The 16,517-nt window shown below is 49.5% G+C and overlaps 3 protein-coding genes across 6 annotated transcripts in view; 1 reads left to right on the top strand and 2 right to left on the bottom strand.

The window, feature by feature from the left end:
* Window positions 1-3,062, bottom strand: part of KDM3B (lysine demethylase 3B) — a 66,357-nt gene extending 63,295 nt beyond the window's left edge. For all 3 annotated transcript variants that reach the window (XM_045893178.2, XM_064595956.1, XM_045893196.2), the window contains exon 1: window positions 2,754-3,062. In XM_045893178.2, coding sequence (XP_045749134.1) covers window positions 2,754-2,954 — 201 coding nt within the window. In that variant the 5' untranslated portion in view covers window positions 2,955-3,062. The remainder of the gene's footprint in view (window positions 1-2,753) is intronic.
* Window positions 3,063-6,076: 3,014 nt separating this feature from the next.
* On the bottom strand, window positions 6,077-16,509 carry FAM53C (family with sequence similarity 53 member C). Of its 2 annotated transcripts, none has more exons than XM_064595966.1 (5): window positions 16,378-16,509; window positions 12,791-13,020; window positions 12,349-12,406; window positions 10,395-11,179; window positions 6,077-9,128 (listed from the first exon to the last, which is right to left on the bottom strand). In XM_064595966.1, the coding sequence occupies exons 2-5, from the start codon at window positions 12,866-12,868 to the stop codon at window positions 8,871-8,873; spliced, it is 1,179 nt and encodes a 392-aa protein (XP_064452036.1). In that variant the 5' UTR covers window positions 12,869-13,020; window positions 16,378-16,509; the 3' UTR covers window positions 6,077-8,870. The 2 variants fall into 2 exon arrangements, with proteins under 2 accessions (XP_064452036.1, XP_045749121.1); XM_045893165.2 differs by lacking the exon at window positions 16,378-16,509 and adding an exon at window positions 15,923-16,056.
* CDC25C (cell division cycle 25C) overlaps window positions 16,135-16,517 on the top strand; it is a 41,975-nt gene continuing 41,592 nt past the window's right edge. Inside the window, exon 1 of the mRNA XM_064595960.1 lies at window positions 16,135-16,274. The gene's annotated coding sequence lies outside the window, so the exon portion shown is untranslated. The remainder of the gene's footprint in view (window positions 16,275-16,517) is intronic.

The raw sequence follows: 16,517 nt of genomic DNA, 5'->3' as shown, positions 1-16,517 counted from the left end.
ACATATATGAAGGTCCCAAGGTCTCTGCAACTCATATGAACCAATAATGATTTAGAACACAAAGAGGACAGACTTAAGAGTCAGAAAGAAATGCATAAAAATCCATTAAAGTAATCTTTCAACAAGACTTTTTTTTTAAACAAGCCTATTAGAAATACAAATAAAGCTACTATTCCATGGGGGACGGGGAGGTTTTTTCCCTATTACATCTAAAAATCTCAGTAGTTATTTGTTAGCATAGCTTTGATGAAGATGCCCACTATCAAACCCTTATCAACAAAACTCCCAATCAACAGGATCCTGACTTTTCTTTTTTCATATTTCATTTTAAGGTAGTACATGGCTTTGGTATTGTTTTCCAGAAAAGGGTTCATTAAATGGAGCAGGGCTACATTTTGAAACATTCAGGATTAAAAAGTATTTAGAAAGAGGGTATTAATGGAGCCTAAAACTGAGAAGTGTTTTCAATCACTTCAAAAACTCATTCATCCAACCCTCAATTACTCATCCTTAACAGGGGGCGCCCTGCTATGCATTACTCAAAACCAAGCATGCCTGAAAACATCTTAAACCAACTGAATGAAAATCTGCCCAATCACAGGCCAGCTGCTTGAAAACTCCACCCTTGAATACAGGAAGAACACTTTTGATTGGAAGACGGTTGTGTTTACTACGGTGTGTGGTGCAAATTGGTAAGGCCCACATGTCTAGGGTCCAAAGGAAATCTCTTTAATGAAAAAGAAAAACAAACGGCCAGTTCTCATCCTAGATTAGTCATTGTCATTAATAGAACCTCAACATAGCAACTGCAATTCTTGAGCAATTTTGCAAGCTGGTGAAAAATTCTAAAGGCTCTGAGTTTTGTTGTGGTTGTTTCTCATCTATGTCCCTTGATAAACATACAGGACAAGCTTGTTTATTCTCAAAACCCTAATCCGCCTTTGCTTTTTATGTATACAGCTCCATGCAAGACCTCAACACAGTTCTAATGTACGCTTGGCTTTAATTTCCAAGAATCACTGCAACTTTTTACTTGGTCTGAGAAACCAATTCAATGAGCCCAGTGGTAAAATTATTCAGTATTTAGCTTAGTAGGTGTCCAGCATTTCAGTGAGCTTCAAAAACCTCTGCCCTTAGGGAACCCAGCAAACAACAAAGTGAATGGGTAGCCATTTCAGGTGCAGAGCTCATTAGCAATTCATCTGATGGAGGAAACAACTAGAATATAAAATTCCGACTGAAAAGCTAGGGCAGGCTAGGCCTTAGGTCAAAGTATGCATATAATGATGGATCTTCATTATGTTTTGCATTTCGGGGGTAAATTATGGGCTCTGAGAGAGACACCTCTCCCCCACCCCAACCTAGAAAGCAGTCTTTTGAAGAAAGCACAGAAGAATTTAAATCCAAATCCTCTCCTTAATCATCATCCTCGTCCCCTTGTATTCCTGGTATCTTTTTACAAATTCGCCCCACTGAAGCCTCATAAATGCCCAAGCAGCCTTTTCTTATTTAGCATAGAGAAAGATCAAAGAATGTGAACTCAAATAGCAGAAGCAAAGGCTAAGCCAACCGCAAGCCAAACAACCCATAAAGCTTGATAAGGGGGAGGGGGGGAAAGCTTACACCACCAATCAATAGATAGAAAAATGAGTATCAGAAACCTACAATATCAAATCTGAAAAAATCATTCCAATTTATAGCAAATAAAATATCTGCAGGAGCAAGTTCATCACGAAAATTTGCCTTCTGCCTGCTGATGTATTACATTCCAAAAGAATCTCCCTATTTTCATAGTATCTTAACAGAGAAGCTAGGGCCGCTATCAGAATGAGGAACTAAAGAGGCTTGCAAAGCTCAAAGACAGTATTTTGCCGCCACATTAACAAAAATAACACAACATGATCCCAAATAGTAGTTAAGTTCTATTTTACCGAACAACTTTAATCACAAAATATACCAAGGCAAGTATTCCAAAAGCGCCCAAGCTCCAACACAAAGTTTCAAAACAAAACCTCTCCCAGGGTTGAGGGAGTAGCCGAGCTGGGAGCAAAAAAGCACCACCTAGCAGCAGCCCCATTAGCCCGCTAAGACACATCTCAAACTTAGCAAAAACAGCCACAACTGCAGCTCCTGTCACCCAGAAGCTCAAAGAGAAAGGAGCCCGAAGAGAGTCCCGAGAGCTGGCCTTTCTGGAGACCGCCAGGCCGAGCCAGGCTCAGACAAGGAGGAAGTAACTGCCAGATAAAAAAGCCCCGAGCAGCTCCAACTGCAGCCTCTGTGCCTCCCACAATTGCCCACATTCCCGCCCCACTCGGGGCTCCGGGAGGAAGGGAGCAGGGCGCAGGTTTCCAGGGAGGCTGGGAACTACAGGTCCGCGTCTTTCAGGAGGCAGCGACAGCACCAGCCGAACTCCGAGGGGCCGAGGAACCCAGGGTTCAGGAGCCTGCTCCCAAGGCGTGTTGGGGGGGGGACGCTGAGAAAGGGGTCTCTCAGGAGGCGGGGCCTCCCGGGTGGAAGCGGCAGCTCCTGGCGCCCTGGCTGCCCCCCGGGGGAAACCGGGGCGCGCACCCCGACGCGGAAGCCATGCCGGCCAGAGCTCGGGGTGCTGAGGAGCCAGTGGGGGGCGCTAAGGAGATCTGGGGGCGCGGAACGGGGTCACCCCCACCCCACCGCCCCCTCACAAAGGCCCCCGGGGAGGCCGCCCGCAGGCCCCGCAGCCCCGGCCTCAAGTGCCCGCCTCGGCCGCCACTCACCGCTAGGTCCTGGGGCACCGCCCCGCTCATGGCCCGCACCGTGCCGGCCCGCCAGGCCCGAGTGCGCAGCGCAGGCCCCGGATCTCCGCCCGCCGCCGCCGCCGCCGCCGCCGCGGGGACCGAGGCCGAGGAGGAGGCCGCGGTATCCGCGAACAGAAGCAGCAGCCGCTTGCCCACCGGGGAGGCCGCCGCGTCCGCCATCGCCAGGGCCGGCCAGACCCGCGCTCCCGCCGGCCGCCTCCCACCACCTCTGCCGCTGAGCGCCCGATCCGCCCGCAAGGCCTCCCTCCGCACCACCCGCGGCCGCGCTCCCCCCCACCCCCCCCAACAGCCACCACCAACCACCGGCGCCGCGCAGCGCCCCCCGTGGCCGGGAGCGGAGCCGCAGCCCGGGCCCCGCACAGCGCCCCCCGCGCTCTGGAGCGGGGCGGCAGCTCCGGGCCCCTTGCAGCGCTCCGCCCCAACCTCCCCGGGGCCTGCAGTGCCCCCTGCGGCAGGGAGGGGAATTGCAGTTTCGGCTGGGGTGGGGAAGTGGGCGGGTCCTTCAGTCTTCATGGCACCATCCTGGTCCCAACCTTCCTTCTGGGGGGGTCCCATATGTGAGAAGGCTTTGGCTTACCTGCCTCAGACACCAAAGACTTTTACTGGGGTGGGCGGGGCTTGAGGGGCAAGGTACCTAGAGTTGGCGTTTTGAGCTAAGCAGTTAGCGCCCCAATATCTATTGATTTCCTGTCCTGAAAACATGCCCTTACCATTCCTGTCACTATCTTTTAGGAAACTCTCCCCATTGGCCCATGGGACACAATATCTTTCTTCTCACTGGCCCATAACATAGTACCATCCTATTCTATACTACCAGTACGTCATAGGTTCCTTTCCAATTGACCATTGTGCTACATCCAGTGGATGTTACAATACCATTCTTTCCACTGGGTGAAGGCCCATGTGCTTCCAAAATCCTGGTATTTTGACTTAAACCCATGGAACTTCTTCCCTTTCCAAGTCTGCCAATGTTTTAAGTACAGGTGTTTCTCAGTTAAACTTTGAGGGGAATTGGGATGAGACCAGCAATAAAGAGATTCTCTTCTCTGGTTCAATAGCACCTCATCTTACCATGGAAGTAGTGGGAGTGGGGGCAAAGAAAACCCCACCACTCTTATCTCAATTCATTTAATATAGGTGTGAGAGATTGATAACTCCTGATGGAAAAGGGACCGTAGAGAAGGGGAGATACTGAAATTTTGGCCTAGATGGTCTTGCACACCAGGCACTGGGAAACCTCAATCATTAACATCGATAGTATCAGATTAGCACAGGTTGCATGGTCTTACGGATGCAGAATGAGTATATATGGAAGTAGACACAAACCACATAGACAAAGGGTCTAGAAATAATCCCTGATTGTTATCCTAAAAGTGACCATTTCTTTCAATGATCTGCCCTATAGACAGAGCAGTAGCCGGTTCTTTCTCTAAGACTTATGTGTATACCCAGTTAACTCCTGTCCATACCTTTTCTTTACCCTTGACATACTTTTCTTGCAGCAAACGTCTAAGGCTCCAAGGGGGAGCAGGCAGCAACTACTGACTTTAGACTAAGTATGAAACCTTTGGGAAGTCATTCTAGAACTAACCTTGTGGAGCACCAAGGAAACATTTCCTTGAACTTTTTCTCTCTTTATTCCTTGGAACTTCCATCTCACATAAGCCAACCTGAGGCCTGAATCAGAATGCTTTTCTGGGCCAAGAGACATCTCTTAAAGCACACGGCCCACAAACTGTCAGTTATTAAGAGGAGAACAAGGGTGAATTCCTAAAACCTGGCTGGCTGCCTTGCAGGTTTTCTACCAAAATTCACTGTTGGGATTTTCTCCTGAATGGAGCTCTAATTATTGCCCTAGTGTTCCAAAGCTGGCTTCTCAGCACCAGAGACAGAAATGTGCCTAAATTCAGGGATGGGAAGGCAAAGATGAGAAATTCATTCAACAAATATGGCAGGCCCTTTCCATGTGCCAGTAACTTTTCAACATGCTGGGGATGCAACACTGAACAAAACCCCTGTCCTCATGGAGTTTACATTCTTTCCTGTACTAGCACACTTCATGAACGGAAAATGAAATCTCACTTAGCCTCACAGAAAATAAACAGTATAAAAATCTAATAGCAACAACAGAATGAACATAAAGGAAAAAAAGGAAAGTCAATTTGGATGTTCAAACTTTACCCTTGCTCAAACAGTAGGTGAAATGAAACAGCAGCAGTTTTAAAGAAAGAAAAGATTTCTGATACTGAGCCTTCTTTAACCACATGCCAAAGCCCCCCCCTCCTCAAAGCCCCTCCTTTGTTTGTGGGGCAGGTGACAACCCCCACTCTTTTTGGAGTGTATTTTCATCCCCTCAAAGGTTCCTGCTCCAGGTTATCAAACCAATCCTGTCCTCCTGCACACTTCATTGGTATTCAAAGATGAGTGCCACAAATTTGAAGCAGGAAACTGGGACGGAGGCTAAGCAACTTGACTCTTCTTGCGCCTGGCAAGTCAGCACCACAAATGGTAAAGAAAGGCTATGCCTTAGGGACAGAGGCTCCTTCCTGCCTGGATCTCTAAGCAACTACATTTCACCCACACAAACTGGAAGAATGCTAACATAGGGAAAAGGGTGGAATAGCAATGTCTAAAGAGAGTGAACCACAAAGCTTCCCTGAACACACGAACATCCCAAATTGAAGCATTATGGAAAACACCAACTTCTAGGGCAAAAGAGAAGCTCTGCTGTTAGGATAATTTTCCAAAAGCGGTATTTTTAGAATGGAGAAATTGCCTAGGTCTTTGGAATCTGAATTCTGATGACTAAATCTCCATCTCTCCAGGGTATAAAATGTGAAAACTCTTAAAAAAGGAAAAGATTCCCAGTCAAATCTCTCGGCCTGCTTTCTCCCCACTTCCTAAAGCCCACAAACCAATCTAGACAAGTTCCTGACTGGGTCATCAAACATTTCTCAGGGAGCTAGAATGTATAAATACTTGACTTCAACTTGCTGGAAGAGTGACCGTAGGAAGAGGACATAGGTACCAGGGCAACAAAGACCAAATCAGACTGCCAGAAATAACCAAGGCCTTAACGCAAGCCTGGGCCACAGGATATGACTGCCATGGCTGTGAAGGGCCTAGGGACCAGATACCGCCCTCAAAGGGTGAAGGCCCAGCCATGCCCTAGAGGAAGGGGCTATTGGAGTTAGGTGGCCTTCTCCCTGCTTCCTCCTTGCCTTTCTTTGTGGAGAAGGGAAGAAGACACTAGAGTACACAAGATTGCTTGGGAAAAGGAATTATTCTAATAAAACTTTATTTTTTCAAACACAGCCACAGAGGCAGGACCTCATGTTTAACACACACAGACTTATGGATTTCTTTAATATAAAACAAAGTTTACGAAAAATTTTTTTCCACTTTTTGTATTTGTAATCCCATTAGCACAGGGACTTTGGCAGCAGGTGGGAGTGAAGGGCAGCTGGAGCTGCCACTGGGCAGTCACCGGGCACAGGAGGAGAGCACCAGCCTGGGAGTGGCTTCACTCACACACGCAGGAATACTCACCTACTGGTCAGCCACACCACACACACAACACAGATGCAGATGTCTACCCAGCGTCAACCACAGCCCTGTAAAGGTGTGCTCCACTCTGGGTAAGCCCAATATGTGAAAATCCGAATAGTCAAAACAGCTAAAGTAGAGGGAGGTTGCTTGCTTTACAAAAGAAGCAATCACACAGGCTGCTTTTAAATGGTCAGCAGTCCAAATGCATCGCAAAATAGCATTTGGCTTACACAGAACTGTTGGAACAGATCTACTGTGTAAAGCAAAATGAACCACTTCTTGAAAAGGCTTGTCCCAGGGTCATGGGTGCTTAGATTGGGAAGCAAGATGACAGTTTCAACTAGTTTAACTTTCCAGATCTTAAAGTAATAGAATTCAAATATGGTATCAGTAGACCCTCTCCCCTAAGGCTCGCACCCCCAGGGGCTTTGGGGAAGCCACGGCAGAGGCAGAATTACTGCCCTCACTTCTTCAGCTTAGGGCTTGCAGAGACCCCACTGGCCTTGCCAGTGGCCTACTGGAAGCTGGCACAGCCAATATGCAGCAGAGAGCCCAGGGATAAGGATGCCCCAGGAGAAAAAAAAGCTGGCACCAGGGAAATTATGGCCTAAAGAAAGATTAGAGCCAAGGGAGGGATGAAACCAAGGATGGGCAACTGCTGGGCTCACAGTTTCCCTGGATTCTCCAGAGAGCCTCTTTCAGACCCCTACAGACCTGGTAGCGCACTGATAATACCTGGTAACTAGCAGGAGAAGGGGAAGAGCCTCGGAAGGGTAGAACCTTTAGAGCCAGAGGCTCAAGTATAAATGGCCACCTCCTCAGGAGTGGAGGGGAGGAGACTGCAGCCTCGGTGACACTCCTATCCAACATGTGGGAAGCCAAGAAAATAACAGGTTCAATTCCATGAGGAAGAAAACGTGTGGGCTTTGGTGTTCTTCCCTAACATGAGGAATTGGATCCTAAGACACCCTGGAAATTGAAGAGAATGCCCTTCCTCCAATAAACCAGAATGGCAGGTCCAATTCAGTTGTGCAGGGTCAACCAAAGCTGGATAAAGCCTCACAAGCTATTTGGCAGCTGCTTCAGTATGTATCTCCACTGGTGCCAGGCCTAAGGGTCCGGCAGCCATTAAACCCACCACTGCAGCCACTGGGACCTGCTGCCCTGGCTCAAGTTATGGGTGAGAAACAAAAAAAAAAAAAAAAAAGGGAAATTCAATCCAACAACAACAAACTCCCAGCTGCTTCTCATAGCCTTTGCTTTACACATCCTCAGCCAACCCCTCAGTGAGCCCCAACCTCCCTGAGGTCTCTCAGGTCCAATTAGAGGCAAATAAACATTTCCTGGCAGGAATGGAAGACAAGCAAACTGGTAAATGCTGACATCCCTTTCCACTTTCTCAAGCAGGTCAGAAAAGAGGTTAGGACTGGATCTTTTAACAACAGGTTTCCCTATAGTCTGCTTCCAAAGGGCAGTGCTGGGATGAGCTTACCCATGCTTACTGGGCACCGAATGCCACTTCTGCAGCAGGTGGGCCTCAGATAATGGGGACCAATACACGGCCTTCCCTCCATGTTCTTGACCCTTGAAGCTCAGAGAGTGTGTGTGTGGGGGGAAGTCCCATCGGTAGAGAGGGAAAGAGGAAGATGGACCCCCTCCAACTCTGCCTCAGTTGCCCACATGCGCTTATATCTACTTAGAGACAAAGGCAAGTTGTATACAGCCTAGGCAATCTAATGAGGAAAAAAGGCCAGCTCAGAATCAATGTAAAGAGCCCTCTCCAGTCCCAATATTAGATCTACCTAGGGGAGGGGATGGGCCTAAGAAAAAGATCATTAGCTGGGGTCACAGCACTTAAAAGACCCTGCCATACCCCAAAGAGAATCCTCTGGAGAACCAGAGGGGCTTATGGATTATAAGCCTGGTTCCAGAGCTACTTAGAAAAAAGAAAAACTTGATGCCCACCTCTTGACTCTTTGAATAAGCCTGCGATCCCATGAAAATTCAAGATCCTGGGGGTATCATGATGCTCTGCTGTTAAGGAGCAACTGCCTTCCTTCCCTAAGGCTACACAAACACACCTTTCCCCAAGTACACTCCCACACACGCACACACTCTCACACAATTTCTCCGAGGAGGCTGAATGAACCCCCCACCCTGGCCAAATTCTAAGACACAAGTGCCCTTTGAAGCAAAGGGGCTAGTGAAATTCCCCGAGCTGGGGTCAGCAGACCCCTTCCTTCCCTGCCCATTGCTTTCTCGGTGGCAGGGATACTCACACTCAGGGCCGCCATGGGAAGGGTCTGCTCTGGGGCTGTCCCTCCCGCCACCAGCTCCGTTTATCTTGTCCCGGCCAGTCTCTTGGCATGGTCGAGCTTCCTGGAGCGAGAAGATTTCCGGCTGCCCTGAGTCGGAGCCCTCCACTCACCCCCATTCCCAGGCTGGGCCCCCGGCCTTGGGGCCTCGACACTTGTTAGTAGCCATAGAGAGTCAGTCTGTGTGGCCCCAGGAAGTAGCCTCTCAGTTTTAGTTCTCCTCAATTAGATTCAAGTCCAGGTCCCCAAAGTCCTGCTGGCACAGTGTCCGCTTGCTCAGTGCCTGCCGCCCCCACCGCACGGCCCCTTCCTCCTCCTCTTCGCTTTCACTCAGCACCTGGGAGGAACCCCCAATGGGGCTGCAGGAAGCAGAGAGGGGTGGGGGGCTACAGGCCATGAACCACGGTGGAGAGATGCTGCTGCCTTCCCGGGCTGCTTCTTGGAGACAGAGACCTCCTGAGTATGGTTTCTGTCAAACAAACAACAAAGTTAAGACTGCAAAAAAAGATACCAACTTCCACAAAACCCTGAGCCCAAGTGTCCCTCTTGGTTACTCTTGCAGGCAGGCATCCTAGGCTTTAGGGTAAGGTATGTGAACTCCCTAACATTTGGAAAATTTATAATTTCTCCAAATTCTCTAACAAAAGAGTCCATAGTTTCTATCAGATTCAAGATTAGGAGCTCATTTATAAGCTTCATGTGGGCAGGAATATTGTCTGTATGTTTCACAATATTTCAAGTGCCTAGTCACAGCCTGGTACAGAGCAGGTATTCAGTAACATTTGCTGACTCGTTGCAGGAATGACTATGAATAAGCACGTAGATTCTCAAAGAGGTTTGTGACCCAGTGGACTAGAAGGAAGAGTATGAAAAAAGTGGGCAAGGGCATACAACAGCTGTACTCACACGGGCAAGTCAAACCACATTTGCTGAACGTGAATGATGCAGCAACCCGTTTTTGCTTAAGCCCTCACAGACCCAGGGGAAGCAATGAAGGACAAGTGGCAAAACGAGCCCTGAGGTCAAGAAGGGGCAGGACACTGCTGATGGGACTTTTATGGCTTATGCATCCTCAGAGTGGAGAGAAAGTGCCTTTAGCAGAACAATCAGGAATCCCTGTTGGGAGATTTAATATGGGTCTCACCTCAGTTTCTCTAGAACCTCCCCCAGGCCCAAGGAGTGACACAGGACATGAACTTTGAGTGCTAAAATGGGTACAGTCCTGGGCAACCAGGATAGTAAATCATCCTAGCGAAAGCTCAGACAGAAAAGAATGTGCCAGGGGCACCTGGGTGGCTAAGTCGGTTAAGTGTCCGACTCTTGATCTCGCCTCAGGTCTTGATCTCAGGGTCCTGAGTTCAAGCCCCGTGTTGGGCTCCATGCTGGGTGTGGAGCCTACTTAAAAATTAAAAAAAAAAAAATTTTTTTTTTTTTAAAGATTTTTTTATTTATTTATTCATGAGAGACAGAGAGAGAGAGAGAGAGGCAGAGGGAGAAGCAGGCTCCCAAGGAGCAGGGAGCCCGATGAGGGACTCGATCCCAGGACCCTGGGATCATGACCTGAGCCGAAGGCAGACGCTTAACCATCTGAGCCACCCAGGCGCCCCCCCAAAAATTTTTTTTAAATAAAAAAGAAAGGCACCTGCCAGGAGTGCATGGAACTAGAGGACAGCTCTCAGGGAAAATGGAAGTCTCCCCCCTCCCAACCAAGCTTCCCTAGTCCTACTGGTCCCACCTGATTCATCTTGTCAAAGTCCAAAGAAGGCCGCAGCCGCCGGGGGTCCTCCTCGTGGCGCCGCTTGACTCCAGCTTTGCGGGCATCCAGATCACAGGGTTGTGAGCGGCTTCGGGGAAGATTGCGGAGGCCTCGAGGTCGCCAGGGCAGCTCTGGGGAGGATGCAGGGGAGCTCCGGGCAGAGGGCAAGAAGCGGCTTGCCTGCGGGCCCAGGCTGGGTGACAGGGAGAAGCGGCGCTGGGGTGGGCAAGGTGACAGGGACTCAGCATCACTCTCCCAGGAGCCACTTTGTGGGGAGGTGGCACAGGGTCGAGAGGAATCTTGGGCTAGGGCCAGGCTGAAGAAAGGGGGACTGTAGGGTCTGTGGGCCGGGGCACATTGAGAAGAGGCACTGGGAGCTTGGAGGAACCTGAGGCTGGAGACCCGCTTTGGGGGGCTCTGGTGAGGCACCTGCGGCCCACCCCCTCCACCACTGCCCCGGTGCTTGATGGGAGTCCACAGCTTGGAGGGGGCGGGCCGCCACACCGGCTGCCAGCGAGACAGGTCCACGGGCACTGAGAGTGAGCGGCAGTGCCTCTTGGATGGAGGGGCAGGGGGCACAGGAAGCTTCTCTGGGTCTGGGGGCTCAGGGCTTAGGACTTGGGAGAGGGGCTGCTCCTGTGGGGAACTTCCCGGGCTGGGTGGTCTGAGGTGCAGGCTCAAGCCTGAGGGGTGGTAGCTGAGGTTGAGGCTGTCCTGGAACTCAGCACAGGAACAGTGGGGCAGGCCCCTCCAGGAAGCACCTTCTGGAAAGCATTCATAATAAAAATAGTATTAATAACGGCTAATGTATTTTTAAGGGCTCACTATTTACCACACAATGTAATGAGCACTTTAGGTGAGGTTTCCCCAAAACCTCATTATCCCCATTTCACTCAAAGATGACAGAAGTCCAATAATTTGTCCAAAGTCATGTAGGAATGAAAGACCAAAGGAGGAGTCAAACCCAGGTCTGTCTGATGCTAAGGCTAGGTCTCAACCACTATATGATACTGCCTCCATTATGAGGAAGCACGGGAAACTGAAAATAGTCTCATATACTGCCTGCCACTCCCTCTCAAAGGCAGACCAATTCAAGAGAAGTAAATGCACGCGTGCCCTGCTCATCCCTCACTCCACCTAACACTACTCTGCTCCCTTACCCACCAGCCCCAAGTTGTGAAAAGCAGGTCCATGCTCTTCTTCCTTAGTTCTTCCCCTTCCTATGTGTCACCAGCACCAAGACAGGAGTTAGGGCTGCCAAGGAATAAGAGGTAATCAAGCAGGATCATTTTTATTACTAGAGAGTGCAAACAGGGTAGGGAAGGCCTTTGACGGTGGAACCTGTGCTTCGGAAACCCTAAGACTATTCATGTTCCTTTGTGTCTGGCCATCCACAAAGAAATACTCAAATTAACACACCGATATGGAAAGATCTTCTAGCTATATTATAATTAAGTTTAAAAAAAAGTGCAAATAATATATATAGTATGCAACCTTTTGCAAGAATAAAAAATACATACTTACAGATAAACTCTAGATGGATAGACAGAGTAATAACCAGAGCTGCTTTTAGGGAGGTGGTGGGAGATGGAGAAAGGAGATTTTCCTCACTGTAAACTTTTTACTATTTAAAAATTTTTTAACTACATGAACATACTACCTATTTAAAAAAAATCACATTGGGGGGCAAAAAAATAAAAACAAACAAACAAAACCAGATTATCAAAGTCCCATCAAGGTTCGAGGGAGAGCCAACTAAACAAGTAACTTCCACACTGGGGCAGTAAAATGGAGACGAGCGTCAATCTCAACAGGTGACCCTGGCAAGAAAGTTGTGGAGGTAGACTAGCTAGCCGGGGTCACTGGAAACCAGTGCAAGAAAGGTGTGGATGGAAGCATGGGCAGACACACAGACCCACACACAATGCCTTACCAGACACAAGCTGGAAAGGGTTCCCACAGTCGGAGATGTCTGCATGATCAGGCAGAGGCTAAAAGAGAGAGAATATCCATCATGATTCAGGTTCAGGACACGGATTTCCAGGAAGCCCTCTTCAGCTCACCCCTGGAATTCATGGGCTATAGGGATGTGAGGGACTCCTAAATGTTCTCTTGTCTTCCCAAAGTTAGTGAGTAAAATAATCCACATCTTCCAACATCTACAAACCCTTCTCCACCCAAGTTTTGGTGTCCCTTCTCTATCAATGGAAAAATACCTGCCCCCTTCCTTTTGGGCTGGGTTTTGAGCCTTTGAGCTCTTCCAGTACAAGTACCATGACTCATACGGCACAGGACATGGGTAAAGTAGTAGCAACAAACAGCCTCAGAAAAAAGGGGGAGGGGGTCGTAGAGAAGCAGGAAGACTGGTCTTTTACCAGACTGATGCTGAAGCGTGTGCATTTCAGCTCATCCAGAGTCTGCTTCTGTAGCTGTTCAGTGATCAGGGTTATCATGATTCTCCCCAGGATCTGACTTGCACACTTTGGAGCAAATGATGGATGTCTTCCCTGTCGTTCTTCCAGACCTCACTCGTGAGCCGTCTTCTGCCACTGCAGCACCATTCTAGCACCATTGGGACTTCCCTCTCCAGTCATGCCTGCTGAGTCTGCCAATTACAGAGGGACCAGCCCCAAGTGATATTAGAAATGTACCTGGCCCAAAGGTGGAAAATGCATGGCACACATACCACAGCATCCCTATGCCAGGCCTCTGGCAGACATCATTAATTGATCACAGCTCTTTCCTGCTAAGCCTAAACACAGCCTCAGAAACATCCTGAACTTCGCACTCCAGTTAACCAGTAAAATGAACTGGAGTTAGCAAGCATGTTGAAACCTATTTGCCACTCCTAACCTGGTTCATGCTGTGCTTTGTCTACCCAGTGTACCAGCACCAATTAAAAAACAGCTCAAGTGAGAGAGGGATGCCCAAATGGTTACTTCCATCCTGATTACCCCAATATTTTATCTTCCAAACAGAAACAGAGAGGTACCCTTTTCCTAAACTACAGAAATAGTAACAGGGAACAGGGAGGAGCACTGGTTGTAGGAATCCTTTTTGCTTCAGACCAATCAAAGTAAACAAAGTTTATGTTCTCTCCTAGCTTGAATGTTTGATATATTATTGTTTTCCAACAGATACTGTATATATTCTCTTATAAGATGGTAAGAAGATAGAGAAGTGGTACCAGGATTTTTCCAATTACATTTTAACTCTATACATGTTAAAAACAACAACTGTATGACTTCATTCAACTAAGTTTTTAGCCTGATCTTACTCAAAGACCATGGATTCAATTAATCAAGACTCCTTCTCATGGTCAATTTCAGCATAAGCAAACTAATTCTATCAGAGAACAGGCTTCAAGCCCACACAATTGCCTGAGGGGCCTTACTCAATGGAGTAGGGGAGGATAACCTAGTGTTTCCATATGGTTCTGCCTATTCCCAGAAATGACCAGCAGGCAGACAGCTCATCAGAGGGTATATGTAGCATTCTCTAATAGATACAGCAAGCATTCAAGAAATCTAAGTCTTGCTCCAATTTGCTATGACAGTTCTGGGAAATAACTTGACCTTTCTTGGCCTTAGTTAACGTACATGTAAAATGGGCAGAATAAATCTCTTATTAATCTGTCATGGGGACACTGTAACACGAAATATCAAAATACAAAAAGCGTACCATCCAGCCTGTACAAATCAGGAGTCCACATAGACTGCTGTTTCTCAAACCCTCCTGTTTGTTGCTCTACACAGCCTAAGAATGCCACAAGTGATAATATCATTAAGATAAATAAGGCAATTGGGTGTATCTATTTGGCTGGATGCCAACCTCCCTCACCTGAACACCTAGGGAAGCCCAAAACGGCTCTCCTGTGACCTCGGAGGCAGATCACTTTCTACTTTTGCAGAAAGAATCATCTCTACCCCGTTCCCACCTCAGAGAGAGGTAGGTAAGGAAGAGCAAAGAACTACATACATGTAGACGTATCTGCAGTTTTTTGGACGCTGTAGGAGAAGTCCATCATCATTACAGTTAACTATTATTTTCATGCATAATTATTATTACCACCCTGAACAAAGTTCCAGCTTCCTGAGAGCTCCCTTCAGCAGCTTCCCCTATGTTCTTGTGGGAAAAGCTAAAGCTTATATCACTTCTGCTCTTGGTTTCTTAACTCTGCCCCAAAAGATCAACTAGAGACAGAACCTAACTGCAGGCTTTTCACCCCAGAGATCCCAGGCCTCAGGCTGACCAGCCATGAAGAGCAGGGAGTGAAGCAAACTCTTTCAAGCTTTTCATGAGGCATGTGGCCAAACAGCAAACTCCCAGCCCTCTCTGGGATCAAGTGAAGAGAGTGATTTTGTGTTTTTCTGCATTTTAATTGTTGGGATGTGGCCACACACGGCGGTAATTGGAACAATGCAACTACCACCACGCAACTGATACTCTCAGCCTGAGTTTCCTAAAACAGGCCAGGCTGAGAGGGGGAACAGAACGGAAGCCATAAGGAATCAAACCAGGACACAAAAGAAGGCAAACCAGCTCCGCGAGGGGCCTCCTCTTTCTCAGGCAGGCATAGAAAAAAGTGTAAGCAACCCTCTCTTGCCGCCTTCCTTCCCCTTCCATTTTGTATATCTGAGGGGCAGAGACAGCCCTGAACGTTCACTAAACAAGTTAAAACTTCTCAGCTTAACAACTGGCACAGGACTCAGCCCTTCACAGAGCAGCAGGCCGTTAGGCCCTCCCCACGGCCCCACCAGGCCCAATTCTCTATCCAGGCTTTCCCTCCACCATCAGCCCCCTAAAATAAAGACTGGACCCCCACCCCATCTCCTATTGGATGGCAGGAGCCCCTGACATTCGGGTTTCAGGGATGCTGAGGTTGTGCTGAAACCTGGAGAACCTAGGATCAAGTCAGACCAAGGGGGAGGAGAGTCACAAATCCCCTGGGGACCTTCCCCCCACGTCCCAGCCCCACACCTCTGGGGGACACTAAAGAAAAACATGTGGGAGGCAGGGAGGTGCATGAACAGGTAAGTGGGGACCTGACTGCTCTTCCTCCATATGGCTCTGGCGGGGACAGGGGTGACAAGTGGGGAGCACCCCTCCCCCCACCCCGATGAAGAAGCGAAAGGCTAGGCCCCCCTCCAGTCTTCAACCTCTCCCTCGGTTGCCCTGCCTGTCCCTGCGGGGTGGGGCATGGGGCGTCCGCTAGCCCCTAGGGGGGCACCAGGGCTCGCTCAAGGGGGCTGTCTTTCGCCTCTTCCCAATCAGCTTCCATCATCTGGCCGCGGGAAGCGAACTCAGGACGCAGGGGATGGAGAGGGTCTGGGACTTAGCACTCCGCCAACCCCTCCCCCACCGGGTCCCGTGCTCTCCCTGCGGAGGCGTCCAGAGAGGCCGTGCCGCGCGCGCGGCCGGGCTGGGGGAAGGGAAAGAGGGAAGGAGGGAGGGACGGTCGAGGTGCCCGCCCCGAGGCCCCAGCGCCACCTGCCCTCGCCACCTACCGCGGCTCCTCCAGCTCCCAGGGCCGCGGCCGGAGCAGCTCTGAGCGCTCCGTTCGCCCCACGGTGCCCTTAAAAGGCGCCGGCGCGAACCAACGGGCCCCTAAGGAGAGTGGGGGCATCGCTCTGGTTCGCAGAATCGCCCTGAACCGCCCGCGGAGGCTCGAACCCCGCGTCGTTTCTCTCTCAAAGTCTTTTTTGAAAAGTGCTGTCGGGAAGGAGCCAGGCTGTTTGATTTAGGGGTGAACGTGGTTTCTTCACTATCGAGTCACCCCCTCCAAAATATTGCAGAAGGTGGACGGGCCCAGTTGGCGGCACATCTCCAAACCCGCGGGGGAGACCGTGTCGGACGAAGGTAAACAAAGCCATTCCCCTCGCCCTCGGTTCCAACATCGGCCCAAGTACGGCCCCCCACTCGATTCGGGCCGCGTAACAGAAATAGCCAAAGTTCCTCTTACCTGCTCTCCTGTCCCGCCCTCTACGGCCGCCTCTCAGAAGGAATCCCCCTTCCGCCAGCAGAGGACCCGTCCAAGGCGTGAAGGCTTCTGGGAAATGTAGTCCAAGAGCAGATTAGGGCCTGCTCTGAGTCTCAGGAGCC

Source organism: Mirounga angustirostris, unplaced genomic scaffold, assembly GCF_029215605.1.
Source record: "Mirounga angustirostris isolate CCGP_5_RB_7025 unplaced genomic scaffold, mMirAng1.0.hap1 SCAF_7, whole genome shotgun sequence".
Classification (NCBI taxonomy): domain Eukaryota; kingdom Metazoa; phylum Chordata; class Mammalia; order Carnivora; family Phocidae; genus Mirounga; species Mirounga angustirostris.
This window is presented reverse-complemented; position numbering and strand designations above follow the sequence as displayed.